Source organism: Lithobates pipiens, unplaced genomic scaffold (genome assembly GCF_037356315.1).
Source record: "Lithobates pipiens isolate NorthernLeopardFrog02 unplaced genomic scaffold, aLitPip1_a1.2 Scaffold_8, whole genome shotgun sequence".
Lineage (NCBI taxonomy): Eukaryota > Metazoa > Chordata > Amphibia > Anura > Ranidae > Lithobates > Lithobates pipiens.
Window position 1 is genome coordinate 11,139,140 of NW_027507903.1, and position 20,439 is coordinate 11,159,578.

Consider the following 20,439-nt stretch of genomic DNA (forward strand, 5'->3'; position numbering starts at 1 on the left):
CGCCACTGATAGGATGTATTAAAGCGGTAGTAAACCCGCTATTTTTTTTTTTAACACCTGCAAAGCAAAAGGCATAATGAGCTAGTATGCACCGCCTACTAGCTCATTATGAAATACTTATCTTAGAACGAGGCCCCGACATCTGGCACGATCCACGCCGAGGGAGCTGACATGCTCCCTCTGTGTTTCTTCCGGGTATCGCGGCTCCGGCGCTGTGAGTGGCCGGAGCCACGATATCGTCACTCCAATGCGCGCGGGAGATTTCTTTCCGGCCGCCGACCACTGCCGGATTTTCAGGCCGAGAATCCCCTCGTGCGCATGCGCCGCTGCAGTCAGCGGCGCATACCGAGGGGAATATCTCCTAAATCGTACAGGTTTAGGAGATATTTTTTTTACCTACAGGTAAGCCTTATTATAGGCTTTCCTGTAGGTAAAAGTTACAAAAAAGGGTATACAACCACTTTAAGGTAAAAAACACGAACCTTTACAACCCCTTTAACATCAATGACAGCTTGAAGTCTCTTGTGGTATTTGTGGATGAGGCTCTTTATCTTCTCAGATGGTAAAGCTGCCCGTTCCTCTTGGCACAAAGCCTCCAGTTCCTGTAAATTCTTGGGCTGTTTTGCATGAACGGCACGTCTGAGATCTCCCCAGAGGGGCTCAATGATATTGAGGTCAGGAGACGGAGATGTCCACTCCACAACCTTCACTTTATTCTGCTGTAGCCAATGACAGGTGGACTTGGCCTTGTGTTTTGTACCATTGTCATGTTGGGATGTCCAAGTACGTCCCATGCGCAGCTTCCTGGCTGATGAATGCAAATGTTCCTCCAGTATTTTTTGATAATATACTGCATTCATCTTTCCATCAGTTTGGACCTAATTTCCTGTGCCTTTGTAGCTCACACATCCCCAAAACATCAGCGATCCACCTCCGTGTTTCACAGTAGGGATGGTGGACCTTTCATCATAGGCCTTGTTGACTCCTCTCCAAATGTAGTGTTTATGGTTGTGGCCAAAAAGCTCAATTTTGGTCTCATCGCTCCAAATGACTTTGTTCTAGAAGGTTTGAGGCTTGTCTCTGTGCTGTTTGGCGTATTATAAGTGGGATACTTTGTGGCATTTGTGTAGTAATGGCTTTCTTCTGGCGGCTCCACCATGCAGCCCATCTTTCTTCAAGTGCCTCCTTATTGTGCATCTTGGAACAGCCACACCACATGTTATCAGAGAGTCCTGTATTTCGCCTGAAGTTATTTGTGGGGCTTCTCTTTGTATCCCCAACAATTTTCCTGGCAGTTGTGGCTGAAATTTTAGTTGGTCTACCTGACCGTGGATTGGATTCAACAGAACCCCTCATTTTCCACTTCTTGATCAGAGTCTGAACACTGCTGATTGGCATTCTCAATTCCTTGGATATCTTTTTATATCCCTTCCCTGGTTTATACAGTTCAGCTACCTTTTCCCACAGATCTTTTTACAATTCTTTTGCTTTCCCCATGACTCAGAATCCAGAAACGTCGGTGCAGCACTGGATGAAAGATGCAAGGGTCTGTCAGGAGTCCAGAAACGCATTGACCTTTTATACACACACACTAATTACAAGCAAACAGATCACAGATGAGGACGGTTACCTTTAATAGCCATTCAAACCCCTTTGTGTCAACTTGTGTGCATGTTATCAGGCCAAAATCACCGGGGTATGTAAACTTTTGATCAGGGTCATTTGGGTAGTTTCTGTTGTGATGATTTAAAAAGAGTAAACGCAGCTGATTGATAATAAATGGCCTCAGGCAAACACTGACCATGAGTGAAAGAAAAGTGTTTGTGTTAGGCCGCGTACACACGGGCGGATTGTCTGCCCAACTAAGTTCGGCAGACAATCCGACAGACAGTCCGTTCAAAATTTGCATGACCACACACGATGAACAGACAGTCCGCTGAAAACGTGCGTGATGACGTGTACAGCACGTACGACGGGACTAGAAAAACGACGTCCTATACACTGCAATGCAACCTTCGGCCGTGTAAACCCTTTCTGAGCATGCGCCATACTTAGTCCGTCCAACTTGCCTACACACGAGCGGACTGTCCGCTGAAACCAAGTTTGGACGGACAAAACCAAGTTTGAACGGACTGTCTTACGGAAATTCCGTAAGACTTTGTTCGTCAGACTGTCCGCTGAAAAAGTCCGCTGAAGCCCACACACGAGCGGATTGTCCGCTGAAACACGGTTCAGCGGACTAAGTTGGGCAGACAATCCGCCCGTGTGTACGCGGCCTTATTGTTCATATTCTCTGAAATATGGCCAAGAAAATCATAAATTCTCCAGGGGTATGTAAACTTATGAGCACAACTGTATATAATAAAACATACTCTATTTTTTATTTTATATTATAATTTGTATTATATTTAAAGATATAATATATAATAGAGTATTAATATAATACAAACGAATATATAAAATATAATATAGAATTTAATTGATATTATTTTTTATAATAAAATATAATATATTACTTTTTATTTTATATTATACTACAATTTGTATTATATTTAATGATTTAATATAATACAAAATCATATTTAAAATATAATACAACATGATATATACAATATAATATAGAATTTAATTGATATTATATTTGATTCATTTTTTAAAATAACATATAATATTATTTTTTATTTTATATTATACTACAATTTGTATTATATTTAATGATTTAATATAATACAAAATAATATTTAAAATAATACAACATGATATATACAATATAATATAGAATTTAATTGATATTATATTTGATTCATTTATTTAAAATAACATATAATATTATTTTTTATTTTATATTATACTACAATTTGTATTATATTTAATGATTTAATATAATACAAAATAATATTTAAAATATAATACAAAATGATATATACAAGATAATATAGAATTTAATTGATATGATATTTGATTCATTTTTTTATATAAAAAAATGATCTCTCTCTCTCTCTCTCTCATATTATATTGTATTATGTTTAATTATATAATATAGAATAGAGTATTATAGAGTAATATAATACAAATCAATATATAAAATATAATATAGAATTTAATTGATATTATATTAGATTCATTTTTTATAAAATATTTTTTTATAAAATATAAATGTATTCTATGTTTTATTTTATATTATACTATAATTTGTATTCTGTTTAATTATATAATATAGAATAGAGTACTAGAGTATTATAGAGTAATATAATACAAATCAATATATAAAATATAATATAGAATTTAATTGATATTATATTAGATTCATTTTTTATAAAACATTTTTTTATAAAATATTATGTATTCTATGTTTTATTTTATATTATACTATAATTTGTATTATATTTAATTATATAATATATAATAGAGTATTAATATAATAAAAAATAATATATAAAAAATATAGATTTTAATTGATATTATATTTAATACATTATATAAATTCATATATAATAAAATATAACATAAAATATACTATTATTCCTGTTATTATTATTATACAGGATTTATATAGCAGCAACATTGTGCCCATCACTTTACAATATAAAGGGGGACAGTACAGTTAAAAAAAACAAATCAAGGGGGTTCGGAGGGCCCTGATCGGAAGAGCTTACACTCCAATATGATATACAAATATATAATAATAATATAAATAAAAATGAATGCATGGTTATGCAGAGTAATGGGGGAATAGTGCGGCGGGCAGGGTGGTGCGCTGCCGCCTCCAGCCAGCAGGGGTCCTCAGCTTCCCCGCCCGGCGGCCGTCATTCTCCCGGAAGCGGAAGTGAGAGCTCCAGAAGCAGCAGCGGCACCGGGAGCCAGAGAGAAGCCAAGTCATAACCGGGGAGAAGAGAGTATAGGAGCCGGGCCCGGCCTCTTCCCCCGCCCGCTTCTCCATGCTAGGTGAGGGCTGTGTGGGGTGGAGGAGCCGGGGGGTGTACAGGGCACCGGAGGTGGGGGGAGTCTCCTCACAATGGATCTGGCCGGGGCCTCCGCTGATCACAGGGGGATCCCCCGCCCTGATACGCCTCCGGGGCCGGGTGTGTGGCGGTGACATGGCGCCTCCTCTGTACGGGAACATTTCTATAGAGGAAAGTCGGAGCCTCAGTCAGGTGTTTGTTTATTGTCCCCCCCCCCCCCAGGAGATTCACACCCCTCCCCCCTCCTGCATCCTCTCATTAGGACAGGAAGTGAGGACAAATCTAAAACGATGTTGCCATTAAAGCAGGAAGTGAGGGGAAACGTTCAATTGGGGGACACAGGTTACCATGACAGCTGAGAGGGGTTCCTTCACTCTGGAGTGCCCCCCCTCCACACTTCCTGTTGGGTCTACAAGACAGGAAGTCAGGGGAAATTTTACATTTGGGACACTGGTTACTATGACAACTGAGAGGGGGGGTGTCCCTTCGGTCTGGGGAGATTTCCCCTCACTTCCTGTTGGGTCAACAAAACAGGACATGAGGTTAAATTTTACCCAGTGGGGCACTGGTTACCATGACAACTGAGGGGGAGGGGGCATTCCTTCACTTCCTGTTGGATTTACAAGAGAGTAAATGAGGGGAAACTTTACATTGGGGACACTGATTACCCTGACAACTGAGTGTAAGTGGGGAGGGGTAGCTTTCTTTTGCTCTGGAGTGATTTTCCTTCACTTCCTGTTGGATCTACAGGACAGGAAGTGAGGGTAAACCGTTACACTGGTTACCATGACAACTGAGGAGTGTTCCTTCACTAAGGAGAGGACCCCCCTCACTTCCTGTTGGGTCTACAAAACAGGACGTGAGGTTAAACTTTATATTGGTGTAAAGCTGAACGATTAATCGTTAAAATGGACCTTCAGTCATTTTTTTTTTTTTTCATCTTTCCATCTTTTAAATCTTCTGCTCTTGTTGTTTTAACTTTGGATAGTAAAACTTACCATGACAACGGAGAGGGTGGGGGAGTCATATTCATTCAGTCTGGAGAGATTTCCCCTCTCTTCCTGTTGGGTCTACAAAACAGTAAAATGTAATAAATTCCCTCCATATTAACCCCTTCCCTACCAGGCGTATTCTGTCATTTCTCCCCATCAAAGTAAAAATCTGCATCATATTTATGAATTTTGCATAAAATTACTCGGAACCCACAAACAGTATATATATAATATTTTTTAGCAGAGACCCTACAGAGTAAAATAGCGATCATCGCAGTATAAGGTATTTGTGCAACAATTTTTCAAACACTTTTTTTTTGCGAAAAAATTCATTTTAATTTGTTTAATTGTGCAACAAAAAAACAAAACTGTTATTTTGGTAAAATATAAAGGATGATGGTATCCCGAATGAATTCAAAGCAAACATGTTGCGTTTCAAAATTGCACGCGCTCGTCGAATGGCAGTCACCTACGCTACTTTAAAAAACCTCCATAGGTGATGCCTAAAATTTTTTTGCAGGTTACCTTAGGGCTGTGGAAAAAATCGATTTAAATCTTGAATCGAGGTGAGAGGTCAAATCGATTCAAAATTTCAGCAAATCGATTTCTATTTGTTTTTTTTTTCACCAGGACCGGCGTTGACACCGCGCGGCTCTGAGTTTTTAGGTGAGGCCGCGGCTTTGGCCTAGTCCACGAGGCTGGACACTGCGGACTAGGCTGAAGCTGCGGTCTTGCTTAAAAACTCCGACCCGCAGCTCCTCAGGACCGGTGTGGTGTCCATCAAAAAAAAAAAAAAAAATTTGAATCGTGAATCAAGTTTTTTTTTTTTTGAGAAAATAGCCCCACTCTAGGTTACCCGTTTAAAGTCACAGAGGAGATCTAGCACTAGAATTATTGCTCTCGCTCTAACGATCGTGGTGATGCCTCACATGTGTGGTGCAGACACCATTTACAGATGTATGCATTCCCTTCTGTGCGGGGGGGGGAGTCGCTTTTTATTTTTAACACTGTCCCCTTTTTTTTTTTTTTTATTCCTAGTAAAAAAGAGGTTACATTTCCTCGAAATTCCTAGGAGAATTCATAGGAAATGGAAACATCCCTTGTAATAGAAATAAGGGATGACCGGTCCTCTTCATGGAGAGATCTGGGGGTCAAAAAGACTTGAAATCTCTCCTCTACCCTGGGAAGCGTGAGATTAAAAAAAAAAAAAAAAAAGAAAAAAAAAAAGAAAAAAAGATCCAAACGAAAAAAAAATACCAAAAATTTTAAAAACAAAGAAAAAAAATTCTATTTATAAAATGTTGCAAACAAATAGTCTTTCTTCATAAATTTAGGGCAAATTTATTCTGCTACATTTGTTTGGTAAAAAAAAATAAATAAAACAAATCGCAATAAGTTTTTATTGATTGGTGTGTGTGAAAGTTTTTGGCGTCTACAAACTATGGGATATATACTGGTATTTACGCAGCTAATAGGCGTTATAATGTAATGGCGGTGATCAGCAACTTACAGTGGGACTGTGATAGGGTGGCGGGCAATCTGGTGCTGACGCTGGCTGCGAGGGTCACACAGTGCTGACACTGACGTTGCCGGTGACACTAATACAGGGATCGGTGATAATACTGCACTGATGACGCTGGCTGGGAAGAGGTTGAACATCGAGGGGCAATGAATGTGCACCTAACCAGTGTAATGTGTGCTGCTTTTAGCCCACGTTCACACTGGGCCATTTTGACATGCGATTTGACATGTCAAATCGGCGTCAGCGGCACCGTCTGAATCGGTGCGACGCCACACCGATTCCCAAAAGTATTCCTATATGACTTCAGGGGCGATTTGAATAGACATCTGTGCATGAACACAGATGTCTGTCAAATTGCAGCTGAAGTCGGGCTGCATTGCCGGTTTGAAGTTGTGCAAGTTCAGCTGAACTCGTACGATTTCTAACCCGCATCAGTCTGAATCTTGGTGCGTACGCTCAGATCTGGCTGCTTTTTCTCCCTGCTTTTCAGGGAGAATATACAGCCAGGTCTCTATTTTCTGTACACAGAGCTCTGTGTGTGTGTGTGATTGGAAGCAGTTGATCAGCTGGTTTTGGCTAAAGGCATTGGCTAAGGGTCGGGTCGCAGAGGAACGCTGTGTGCACCCTTTCTCCGTTTCAGGGCCAAATCTTTGCCTGAATTCGGCCGTGAAACTGAGCCAAAGATGCACAGCTTTTCTGAGCAGTGCACTCCGGAGATATGTGAACCGGCTTCATAGAGAGCCAAGTCGCATTCTCCTGCGGTGTGAATTGAATGCGGCGAAACCCATATCTAATTTACATAAGCGTGAACGCAGCCTGAAATCTGCTGACAAATGTATGTTGTGCCCAATCGGCAGCATGGGTCAGCAGGGGATGAGCGCTAGGGCTGGGGAAAAAAATCGATTCAAATCTTGAATCGAGTTGAGATTTGAGTTTTTAGGTAAGGCCGTGGCTTCGCCTAGTCCACGAGGCTGGGCGCCACAGACTATGCCGAAGCCGTGGCCTCGCCTAAAAACTCCTGCCTGCAGCTCCTCAGGACTGGCGCGGTGTCCATCAAAAAAAAAAAAAAACTCGATTAGAATCGTGAATCAAGTTTATTTTTTATTTTTTTTTCAATCGCAGATTTTTTTTTTTGTGTGTGAAAATCACCCAGCTCTAATGAGTGCCCAAAAACCAGGAAGGTCATGTACCCGTACGTCGCTGTGCCGCCTGCTTACAGTAAGCCCCCATTCACAACCTAGGCCTCTGAAATCATCACAAATGCGGATTTGTGATGCCATTACTTCTCATAGCAACCCAATTGCGGCAAAATCATGCAAGCAAAATCTTTCTTCATAAATTTTGTCCAAAATGTATTCTGCTCCATTTCCTTGGTGTAAATAACTCAAAATCTGTGAATATTATTTAGTCTGGTTTTTAAACTGTAATTTTTTGGAAAATGAAGAAATTTTTTCTTAATTAATTTTTTTACATCCTGTCACCAGTGCAGGGAAGCGTTATCATAAATGGGTATAACGGTGATCAGGGGCACTGACTGGTGACAATACAAACAAGAAAAAAGAAAAAAACACACTTTGACCAGAGCAGTATAATGTTACCATAGTAACATTATAATTAGGGATCAACCGATTATCAGTGGCCGATATTCACTTCTTTAGAAGCATCGGTCAAAAAACTGATCGATATTGCTACAAGGGGTTTTACTGGGGTGATGCATGCCTCTGCCCAGTACCGTTCTTTAGAGCGGATGGTCAGCAGCCGCTCAGCGGGAGGCCATCCTTCCACCGCTCGCCCAGGCTCGCCCGTCCCACCAGGAGGCCCGACCAGCCAAGCAGCTGGCCCGTCCGCCGGCTGCCCAAAGACCCAAACAAATCCAATGCTGCGTTCGGGTCTTGGACCTAGTAATCCAGAAGCGATGTCATGACATCACTTCCCAGATTACTGGCATCTTAAAGGAGCCAGTTTAAAAAAAATATATATAAAGTATTCAAAAACGCCGATCTTGACGTTTTGAATACTTTTTAAAGTGCAGTGGAGAGGTTTGGAGTCTTATAAGACCCTCCATAAAGAGGACCTGTCACTGCCTATTACTATCACAAGGGATGGTTACATTCCTTGTGACAGCGATAACAGTGATACAAAAAAAAAATTGAAAATGACAGTGTACATAATATCGGCAGGAGAGGTGGCCGAAATATCGGTATTGTATTGGCACCAAAAAACAATATCAGTCGATTTCTAATTAAAATATTCTGGGAAAGTGATCAGGATTTTATTTTATTCTTTTTACATGTTATGTTTGCATATAGCAAAGAATTTCATTTCTTTATGCAAGCATTTTACTGAATGAAATCAATTCATTAAGGCTGGGTTCACATTGCAGCACGGAGCGGCTCACACGGTGCTTTCCTGTTCACCGCTTCAGGTCCGATTTCAGCTCAAATGTTTGGCTGAATTCGGATATGAAACGGACCAGAAGACGCACATGATTCCTGTGCAATTTTCACCGGAGCCACTGCAGAGATGTGTGAACCGACTCCATAGAGAGCCGGTCACAATCTCCTGACATGCGAATTGGATGTGAAGAAACCCCTCATCCAATTCACACTAGTGGGAACCCAGCCTTAGTTGTTTTGTTGTTATTAGCCAGAGCTAATCACATGGTACAGACGGGCTGTGATTGGCCCAGTATGTGCCATATGATCACGCTGACACAGCTAGCAACACAATTGTACACGTTGGGTGGCTTGGAAAGGAAGCCATCTGTTGTTTACAACTGTCATGTGTCCTGCTGTGATTGATTACATCGATCACATGGTACCGGCAGCAGGCCAGTACAGTGATCAGTCATGGGCTGTGTCCAGTGGACACAGCCGGTGATGGATCGGGCTGCTGTGCGGCCATCATATGACCTCAACACGGATCACGAGAGGCTCCAGCCGGCGTCATTTTGCCATAGACTGAGCTGCAACTGGTTAAATAGTGTATGTTTATTATCACTTTAACTATCAAAACTTGTGGCCTTCACAGTTTTCTAAATAATGTCTAAATTTACTGGCAGTGGAAGATGTGTCTGTAATGTCTATGGATGTGGATGAAGGGTTGGGAGAGGTTGTTGGCTTGTATTACAAATGACGACAATGGTACTTTTTTCACAGGATGCAACATGGCGGCAGCTATGGAGACTGAGCAGGTCGGAGTAGAGATTTTTGAGTCGGCAAACAGCCATGGAAGCACAGAGCCCATCGGGGGAGACTCCAAGCCAGACCCCTTCTATGTGGAGCGCCATTCATGGAGCCAGATGCGGAAGCTGCTAGCAGACACCAGGAAGTACCATGGGTATATGATGGCCAAGGCCCCTCACAGCTTCACCTTTGTAAAGAGGAATGACCCAGATAGCCCTCACTCGGATAGAATGTACTATCTGGGTATGTGTAAGTAGATCTTCTTTGTCTTTTATAATTGGACTTTGAGTGTTTGATGCCTGTTATGCCCTTGTACACACAATGAGAAAATCAGACATAACAATACTGCTTTTGGAGAGATTGTCCGATAATCTGATCGTTTAGTACACAGCTTTCTGAGAGCCGATCACGACAGTTCATGCAAAAATATCTGATGGGAGAAAGACACATTTTTTTTTCCCTTTCCTTTTTTCCTCTCCCTTTATTACTTGGGACCCTAGGGAATAAAATGGCAATTGTTGCAATATTTTATGTCTCACCGCGCAGCGGTCTTTCAAACGCAATTTTTTGGGGGGAAAAAATACACTTCAATGAATAGAAATGAAAAAAAAAAAAATAAAGTTAGCCCAATTTTTTTGTATAATGTGAAAGATGATGTTACGCCGCGAGAATCGTGATCTTTATTCTAAGCAAAAAAAGTGATTCTCATTTTAGCCAAAATTGAGCAGATATAGATATATATATATATATATATATATATATATATATATATATATATTTATTATTTTTTCTTTTTATTACTGTGGGCCAGTTTTCCTTTGATGATGATAATAAAAAAAAAAATCAGGCTATATCCACTACCATTTACCACCAAATGAAAATCCAATTTGTCCTGAATAGGACGCCGTATAATCCTCATGGATACACAAAGTAGTTGTGCTGATATATACAGTTTTACTGATAAATGTCAAAGTTGCAAAATTGTGCTTAGGCATTAACATTTGATTTACCCTTAGTCACTAAGGGGCATTAAGGCTGGGTTCACACTGCCGCATGGAGCGGCTCACAGCAGGGGTCCGGTGCGTCCCTGTTCACCATTTCAGGTCCGATTTCGCTCTGAATTCGGACCTGAAAGGGACCAGAAGAAGCACGGGGCTCCTGTGCAATCCGCTCATCAGCCGCCCCGGAGGTGTGTGAACCGGCTCCATAGAGAGTCGGTCACAGTCTCCTGACATGTGAATTGGATGCGGAGAAATCTGCATCCAATTGGCAATAGTGTGAACCCAGCCTTAGTGTTTGAGATCCATGCTTTTCTTTGCATTTAAAATAATGATTAGTTGGGAATTTAATTATTTAGATCCGTGGTGTGAATTCCCAGTACACAGATGGGAAGGTCCATTATCTATATAGACGAGGTAGTGTAGAGTTCACCAGCTGGCAGACATTATCAGTAGTATAGACTGAGAAGGAATCGCGTTCTTTAGTCCGGCTGTTCCCTATTGGACAGATTATCCTATAAGAGGATAGCTATTTGTGTACACGCTCCATAAGGAGAATGTTTGCATGGCATTATTCACAAGTCCTTAGTCCATTTGTAGAGAGTTATTTCCATACATTTCCCAGGGAGCTTAGCCTGCAAGCTTTGTCCTTGTACTTTATACTTGTAGGATTAGGATTTGTATCAGTAGCAATTAGCGAAATTAGTAAATTTTGTTTTTGCCACGGTCCTTTTCATATCTGTGTACTGAAAATTGCAAGACAAGATGTGTGTTTTATGTGTCCTCCCAGTGCACAGACATGTGTTCTTCCAGAGTACCATTCTTTAACCACTTAAAGATCGCCCCATAGCAGTTTTAACACTACAGGGCGGCTCTTCTGTGCAGAATCGTGTGTGTGTGTGTGTGTGTATATATATATATATATATATATATATATATATATATATATATATATATATATATACACACACGTGTGATTCTGCAGTTCCGCCTGCAGGGGGCACTCTTCTGATTATTCACAGCCAAAGCCGATCTGCCAGCCTCGGGAGTTGGATGTCGTCTGCCAATCATCAGTAAAATATGTAAACAAAGCAGATCTCAGCTCTGACGGAGGGAGGGGGGGGGGGGGTGTGTATTTTGTGTTCCTGCTAGGCAGGGAATAAAATCCATCTCTTCCCCTAGTAAAAGTTCCTCACGCAGTACACACAAACACTGGCTAGGCACACATTTAACCCTTTGATCGCTCCTTGATGTTTAACCTCTTCCCAGCCATTGTCATTAGTACAGCGACGGTGCATATTTTTAGCGCCGATCGCTGTATTCGTGTCACTGGTTCCCACAAAGTGTCACTTAAGCCTCATGCACACCATCGGATTTTCTGACGGGAATTGGGCGATGACAGGCTGTTGGCGGAAAATCCGACCGTTTGTATGCTCCATCAGACAATTGCTGGCCAACTTTCCGTGGACAAATGTTGGATGGCAGGTTTATAAATTTACGGTCTGTTTGATTTTCGGAGTGTGTGTACACAAGTCCGTCGGACAAAAGTCCAAAGTACAAACACGCATGCTCGGAATCAATGCTCCCCAAACACGACATTAGCAGAAGTTGCCTAAATGGTGGGACTCGAGCTGAAATTCCAGGTAGTACATCAGTACGTTCGTGTTTGTTGGCCGACAATTTTGTGCCGTTTGTATGCAAGACAAGTCTTTGGCCAACGCTCCTTCGGACAAAAGTCGGAGGCTTTGTCTGCGGAAAATCCGATCGCGTGTACGAGGCTTTAGTGTCCGATTTGCCGCAAAATCGCAGTCCCGCTATATGTCGCTGATTGCAGCCATTACTAGTATAAAATAAATAAAAATTCCATAAATTTTTATATATATATATATATATATATATATATATATATATATATATATACATACATACATACGTGATCCTGTGCAGAACTGCCGCCCTGTATCAGTAAACCTGCTATAGGGCGGTCAGCAAGTGGTTAATAATCTGATATATTGATGTGATCTGTGTAAAGCATCGCTGTCCGGTATCTTCTTTAGCTCATATGTTTTTTTTTCTCTTTCCCCTTCAGCGATGTCCGGAGAGAACCGAGAGAATACACTCTTCTACTCTGAGATCCCAAAGAACATAAACAGAGGCGCAGTTCTCATGCTGTCCTGGAAACCCCTACTGGATACCTTTCAGGTGAGATATGAGACATTTGGGAATTACTTGTTGTATTTACACACATAATAATGTCTGACAAATTCAGATTCATTTAAATTGATGATATTATACCTAATCTGTGCCTGCTGTACCCTGTACTTGTATGAGAAAGTCTCCTGTTCTCTTTGCATTGCTTCCTTTATGTGAAATGCCTGGTGTTCCTGTCAGTCCCTCTGCTTTCCTATTAAAAACGGACCACACTAAGCAGGAGAACACACCTTGGTCAGTTCTCTAGCTATGCTGGGAGCTCAGCCTGCTCTCCTTCAACGATCTGACTTGTCCTGATACGTCCCTGCTGCACAGCCATTCACTGGAAAGTTCAGTGTGCTGCTGCTTCTACTCCTCCTCCCCCCAGCTCTTAGGCCCCTTTCACACTGGGGCGGTGTGGGCGTCGGCGGTAAAGCGGCGCTATTTTTAGCACCGCTTTACCGTTGTTTTAGTGGCGGTATTCGGCCGCTAGCGGGCGGTTTTAACCCTGGCTAGCAGCCGAAAAGGGGTTAAAACTGTGCGCAAAGCGTCGCTGCAGTGGCGGTATAGCCGCGCTGCCCCATCGATTTCAATGGGTAGGAGAGATGAATACACCACTCGAAAGATGCTGCTAGCAGGACTTTTTTTTACCGTCCTACCAGCGCACCGCTCCAGAGTGAAAGCCCTCGGCTTGGTTAGACAACTTAAACACTAAACCTTTTTCTGACATTTGTTGGTTTCAAGTTAAAATCATTTTTTTTGCTAGAAAATTACTTAGAACCCCCAAACATTTTATATATATATTGTATTATGTATTTTTTTAGTAGACACCCTAGAGAATAAAATGGTGGTTGTTGCAATATTTTATGTCGCACTGTATTTGCGCAGCGGTCTTTCAAATGCATTTAAAAAAAAAAAATTATTTTAATGAATTAAAAAAAAAAAACTAACCAGTAAAGTTAGCCCATTTTTTTTTTTTGTATAATGTGAAAGATTTTACGTCACCAGAATCGTGATCTTTTTATTCTAAGCTAAAAAAATCGTGATTCTAATTTTAGCCAGAATTCTGCAGCTCTACTGTTCAGTGTCCTGTACTCTTGTGATTAGGATATGTTGAATACTGCAACAGTCAGTAATTTATTTTTCTTTTGCTTACACTAAAGCAAGCCATAGAATATGCAATTTTCTATCCTTCAACCACAGATGTAAGTAAAGAAAATCGCCAAATTTTTTTTTCTCCCATCAGCCGGGGGGGGGGGGGGGGGGGGTGGGTTGGGGAATCCCTCCCGCTGCATTGTTGTATTCTGACTAGAGGTCGACCAATATAGGTTTTTCTCTGGCCGATGCCGATATTTAGAAATCGTGGTGGCCGATGGCCAATATATGATGCTGATATTTTTGGGCCGATATGTTAGGCCAGTTTGTAATTTTTTTTAATTTTTTTTTTCCTTTTTCCGCTTCATCTCATAAAATCTAACATACACCTTTCACACTGGGGCATTTTTCAGGTGCTTTTGGGCTAAAAATAGCGTCTGTTAAAGTGCCTGCAAAACGGCTCCCCTGCAGTCTGTGTGGAAGCCCCGAGTGCTTTCACACTGAGGCGATGCGCTGGCAGGATGTTAAAAAAAAAAAAAAAAAAAAAAAAAAAAAGTCCTGCAAGCAGCACACTCCTCCACCACTCCTGCCCATTGATATGAATGGGCACCACGGGCACATTTAACCTCTTCCTCGGTCGCTAGCTGGGTTATAAGTGCCCCGGTAACAGCCGAATAGCGCCGCTAAAATGACGGTAAAGCGCCGCTAAAACTAGCAGCATTTTACCGTCAACGCCTGCCCGCTCCAGTGTGAAAGCAGCCTTAAGTAATAAGTGATACAGAAAATGTCTTACATTTAAACATTTATTAAAGAAAACAAACCTCCAACCAGTTCACTTGTATGTATAATTTAGATAAAAAAAAAAAAAACACACAAAAAACAAACTATATATTAAATACACAAAAACTGGTAATCCAAAACCTTTGGATGAAAAAAAAAAATGGGCTAACTTTACAGTTTTTTTAGTTTTTTCTGTTTTTTTTTTTTTAAATCATTAGTGTCTTTTTTTTTTCCAAAAAATTGTGTTTGAAAGACCGCTGCGCAAATACCGTGCGACATAAAATATTACAACCACTATTTTATTCCCTAGGGTCTCTGCTAAAAAAATATATATAATTTTTGGGGGTTCCAAGTAATTTTCTAGCAGAAAATGCAGGATTTTTACTTGTAAGCAACAGAAAAGATTTAGTCTTTAAATGGTTAAACAGAACTCTACACACAGAGTTTAGTTCATTCAGAAGTGTAAACATTGTACAGTGGTGTGAAAAAGTGTTTGCCCCCTTCCTCATTTCCTGTTCCTTTGCGTGTTTGTCACACTTAAGTGTTTCGGAACATCAAACCAATTTAAACAATAGTCAAGGACAACACAAGTAAACACAAAATGCAATTTGTAAATGAAGGTGTTTATTATTAAAGGTGAAAAAAAATCCAAACCATCATGGCCCTGTGTGAAAAAGTGATTGCCCCCTAAACCTAATAACTGGTTGGGCCACCCTTAGCAGCAACAACTGCAACCAAGCGTTTGCGATAATGTGCAATGAGGCTTTTACAGCGTCCTGGAGGAATTTTGGCCCACTCATCTTTGCAGAATTGTCCTAATTCAGTTACATTAGAGGGTTTTCGAGCATGAACGGCCTTTTAAAGGTCATACCACAACATCTCAATAGGATTCAGGTCAGGACTTTGGCTAGGCCACTCCAAAGTCTTCATTTTGTTTTTCTTCAGCCATTCGGTGGTGGACTTGCTGGTGTGTTTAGGATCATTGTCCTGCTGCAGAACCCAAGTTCGTTTCAGCTTGAGTACACGAACAGATGGTCGGACATTCTCCTTCAGGATCTCTTGGTAGACAGCAGAATTCATAGTTCCTTTTATCACGGCAAGTCTTCCAGGTCCTGAAGCAGCAAAACAGCCCCAGACCATCACACTACCGCCACCATATTTTACTGTTGGTATAATGTTCTTTTTATGAAATGCAGTGTTCCTTCTACGCCAGATATACTTGGACACACACCTTCCAAAGAGTTCCACTTTTGTCTCATCGGTCCACAGAATGTTGTCCCAAAAGTCTTGGGGATCATCAAGATGTGTTGTGGAGAAATTGAGACGAGCTTTGATGTTCTTTTTGCTCAGCAGTGGTTTTCTCCTTGGAACTCTGCCATGCAGGCCATTTTTGCCCAGTCTTTTCCTGATGGTGGAGGCATGAACGCTGACCTTAACTGAGGCAAGTGAGGCCTGCAGTTCCTTGGACGTTGTTGTGGGGTCTTTTGTGACCTCTTGGATGAGTCGTCGCTGCGCTCTTGGGGTAATTTTGGGCGGCCGGCCACTCCTGGGAAGGTTCACCACTGTTCCATGTCTTCGCCATTTGTGGATAATGGCTCTCACTGTGGTTCGCTGGATTCCCAAAGCTTTGGAAATGGCTTTATAACCCTTTCCAGACTGATAGATCTCAATTACTTTCTTTCTCAATTGTTCCTGAATTTCTTTTGGTCTTGGCATGATGTGTAGCTTTTAAGGATCTTCTGGTGGACCTTACTGTGTCAAGCAGCTCCTATTTAAGTGATGCCTTGATTGTGAACAGGTGTGGCAATAATCAGGCCTGGGTGTGGCTAGAGAAATTGAACTCAGGTGTGGACAACCACAGTTATAGTATGTTTTAACAAGGGGGGCAATCACTTTTTCACACAGGGCCATGATGGTTTGGATTTTTTTCACCTTTAATAATAAACACCTTCATTTACAAATTGCATTTTGTGTTTACTTATGTTGTCCTTGACTATTGTTTAAATTGGTTTGATGTTCCGAAACACTTAAGTGTGACAAACATGCAAAGGAACAGGAAATGAGGAAGGGGGCAAACACTTTTTCACACCACTGTATCTCTTTGCTCTATTCTTGGCAGATTGCCCAGAGAGGAAACAAGTCACTTCACTGAAGTCTTCAGGCAACTTGCACTGACCTCTATTACAGAAGTCATTTTGTAAGTCACGCTGAAGATATAATCGGCTGATGCCGATTAATTAAAAAACGCCAAATATCGGCCGACCTCTAATTCTGACAGCAGGAGGTTTCCCCGCGATCATTGCTGGCAGCTATAGCCACCCCGGCAGTGATCACACAAGAAAAAAAACACGACAGACTGGGATGTACTGAAGTCTATTGATAGATTTACTTCAGTACAACCAGCCTGCCGGAAGTTGGTTTGAAATTCTGCTGGTTCCTGCTCAATCAGCTGATTTTAGATCAGTCTCTAGCTGGCCTAATAGTAACTCTTTCAGGACAAGCTTTATAGAGTTCAGTTTTTTCTGACAAAATTTGCTTTCAAAGTTTGGAAACTTCTGGTGCAAATGAAACCTTGCTTCACAGTCCTAAACATTTTGATTTATAATATTGTGTTAATAAGGGTTGATTTACTAAAACTGGAGGGTGCAAAATCTGGTGCAGCTCTGCATAGAAACCAATCAGCTTCCAGGTTTTATTGTGAAGGCTTATTTGAACAAGATGAAGTTAGAAGCCAGTTGGCTGCCATGCAGAGCTGCACCAGATATTGCACTCTCCAGTTTTAGTAAATTTAACCCCACAATGTCTTTGGAAGAGTAACTTGTGATAAAGAACGTTTTTAAAAATGTTGTTTCTTTTATAGGCCACCCCCGATTACGGCATGTACTCCCGGGAAGAGGAGCTTCTGCGAGAGAGAAAACGTATCGGGACGGTGGGCATCTCGGCTTTTGATTACCATGCAAAGAGTGGAACCTTCCTCTTCCAAGCTGGCAGTGCCATCTACACTGTTCGAGATGGGGGTGCCCGTGGGTTCACGGTGAGCTTACCAAAAATTGTATATTGTATGGCACATGTTTTTACCTTTTTGTGACTTTGATGGTGGTGTTAAAGCAGTTGTATACACACCTGATCATTTTTACCTACAGGTAAGTCTATAATAAAGATTACCTGTGGGTAAAATGAAGTTCTCCTAAAACGTGCACCATTTAGGAGATTTTCACCCTGCATGCAGCCACTGACGTCAGCGGCACATGCACTCTGAAGGTCCGGCATATAGTGCCGAAACTTTAGAGCTTCTTGCCGGAAACCGTGGGCTCCCATGCGCATGCGTCGGAGTCGGGTCATTGCGGGTCCGACCACTCACAGTGCCGGAACCAGCGAACCCAGAAGAAGTGCCAGGGGAATATGTTGGCCCCCCCCTCAGCGGTGACCGGGCGCTGCTGCGGGGGCTTCGTTTTTAAGGCAAGTATTTCAGATTGAGCTAGTATGCACATTAGCTCATTATGCCGGGAAACCAAGAACGTCCTATGACGCCCGCCCGGGATGGCAGAGCCACCTTGCGGCCGTCCTTAACCACTTCCCACCTGGCCAATGCACATATACGGCCGGGTGGGAGCCGTCTAGTCCGGATAGGACGTTCAGGAACGTCCATCAGGAGGAGCGGGATCGCGCGCGCCCGCGCAGCGGCGCGATCCCGATGCGCCCGTGTCACCCGGACACGGCGCATCTCAGATCGGCAGGAGGGCTCTGTGATTCGCCCTCCTGATCACATGACGGCCGTGTCCAATCACGGCCGTCATGTGATGTAAACAAACAGCCGGTTGCTAGGCAATCGGCTCCTCCTCTCCTCACACAGAAGTCATCGCTGAGGAGAGGAGAGCAGAACGCTGCAGCCGGCTGATGATCAGTGAATATGAGCTGTTTTTTACAGCTTTTTACTCACTGATCATCAGTCTAGTGTACACACAAATCACCACACAGTAAACACACCACACAGTATAAACACAATGTCCCCAAAACATACATGTCCCCAAATAATAAAAACACATGTCCCTAATAATAAAAACATGTCCCCCACATATGTCCCACTAAAATCACATGTCCCAATGATTATCTGCACACATATGTACGTGATCACACAAACCAATTATTATACACTTAACGCAATTTTTTTTTACCAAAAACATGTAGCAGAATACATTTTGGCTTAAATTTATGACAAAATTAGATTTTATTGGATTTCTTTTAAAATAGAAAAAAGAAAATATTGTTTTTTTTTTCCAAATTTCCGCTTTTTTGCGCTTATATCGCAAAAAATAAAAAACGGAGTCGTGAATAAATACCATCAAAATAAAGCTCTATTTGTGCGAACAAAATGATAAAAATTTCATTTGGGTACAGTGTAGCATGACCGCTCAATTGTCACTGAAAGCGCTAGAGCGCTGAAAGCTGAAAATTGGGCTGGGAAGGAAGGGGGCAAAAGTGCCCTGTATTGAAGTGGTTAAAATATGCAGGATGGGAAGTGGTTAACCTCTTGTTGACTTGTAGATGACGGGCGGCACACCGTATGTCTCAGTGTACTTCGCCCCCTGCTGACCTGAGCTGTGTTTGGACACAGCATGAGTTTGGCAGCAGATTGCAGCCAATGGTTTTGGCTGAAATCTGCTGATCAGTTGTGTCCAATCACAGCACAGAGTTTTGTGTGCAAAAAACAGCCTGAAAAGCAGGGAGGAAAAACAGCCAGAAAGTAAAAGCAGCACACATTACACTTGTTAGTCACACAGTTAACCCCTTGATTTTAACCCCCTTCTGAGCCAGTGTCATTGCATCGCATCGCATTACATCCATTCTCAGGTATGCTGGGGGCACAGAGAGGTGGACCTGGAAGTGACATCAAACTCGTGGCTTTCTGGGTCAGCAACAAGGAGGGGAGGAGAGCAGACGTACGTCCGCTCTGCTCCCTCCCCTCTCCCTGGTGGCTGCAGGCATTGGGAATGTCTGTAAAACCTCCCGATGTCAGGTCTGTACGACGTACGGAACTGGCAGCAAAAAGGTTAATGGGATAATGTGAAAATGCCAAAGGTGCGTAGGAACTAGACATGTGCACCGCCGAAAAATGCGTTCGTTTTTTTTTTTTTTTCCTTTCTGTCTTTCAGGTCATTCGTTACGATTGAAATTCGGAAATGAGAAAATCCAAAATTTGTAAATTGGAAAATCGGAAATGGGAAAATCCTAAATCTCGAAAATTCTAAATAATAACTAACAATTAAATAACAGGTATTGGAATTTCCTTTCAAATTTGGCTGTTAGTGAATGTAACGAATACAAATTTATCCGAATTTACAAATTATCTGAAATAACGAATTTTGCATCTAAACAAATGAAACGGAACAAAATAATAATAATACGTTTTTATTATTATTGTAATTTATTATTATTATTATTATTATTATTAGTAAATCATTACGTTCTATTCCTTTTGATACGGCATTTGTAACTACGGATAAATTCGTAACTTCGGATAAATTATGATTCCTCACGTTCACAAACAGACAAATTTGAAAGGTAATTCCAATACCTATAATTTAATAGTTGTTCGTTATTTCATATTTTTTAATTTTTGGAATTTACGAATTTGGCAAAATTTGTTAAACGAATTCGGAACTAAGCGAACTGCACATGTCTAGTGGGAACCCATAGCAGCTTGTGATTGCTCTA

At 41.4% G+C, this 20,439-nt stretch overlaps 1 protein-coding gene across 4 annotated transcripts in view; it reads left to right on the forward strand.

Moving 5' to 3' along the window:
- Positions 1-20,439, forward strand: part of LOC143963883 (dipeptidyl peptidase 8-like) — a 70,366-nt gene that overhangs the window by 8,062 nt on the left and 41,865 nt on the right. For 2 of the 4 annotated variants that reach the window (XM_077473620.1, XM_077473623.1), the window contains exons 2-4: positions 9,635-9,910; positions 12,749-12,861; positions 17,585-17,758. In XM_077473620.1, the coding sequence (XP_077329746.1) occupies positions 9,635-9,910; positions 12,749-12,861; positions 17,585-17,758 (563 nt within the window). Of the gene's footprint in view, positions 1-3,819; positions 3,946-9,634; positions 9,911-12,748; positions 12,862-17,584; positions 17,759-20,439 lie in introns of those variants that run through there. The other 2 variants (XM_077473622.1, XM_077473621.1) reach the window with 2 other exon arrangements.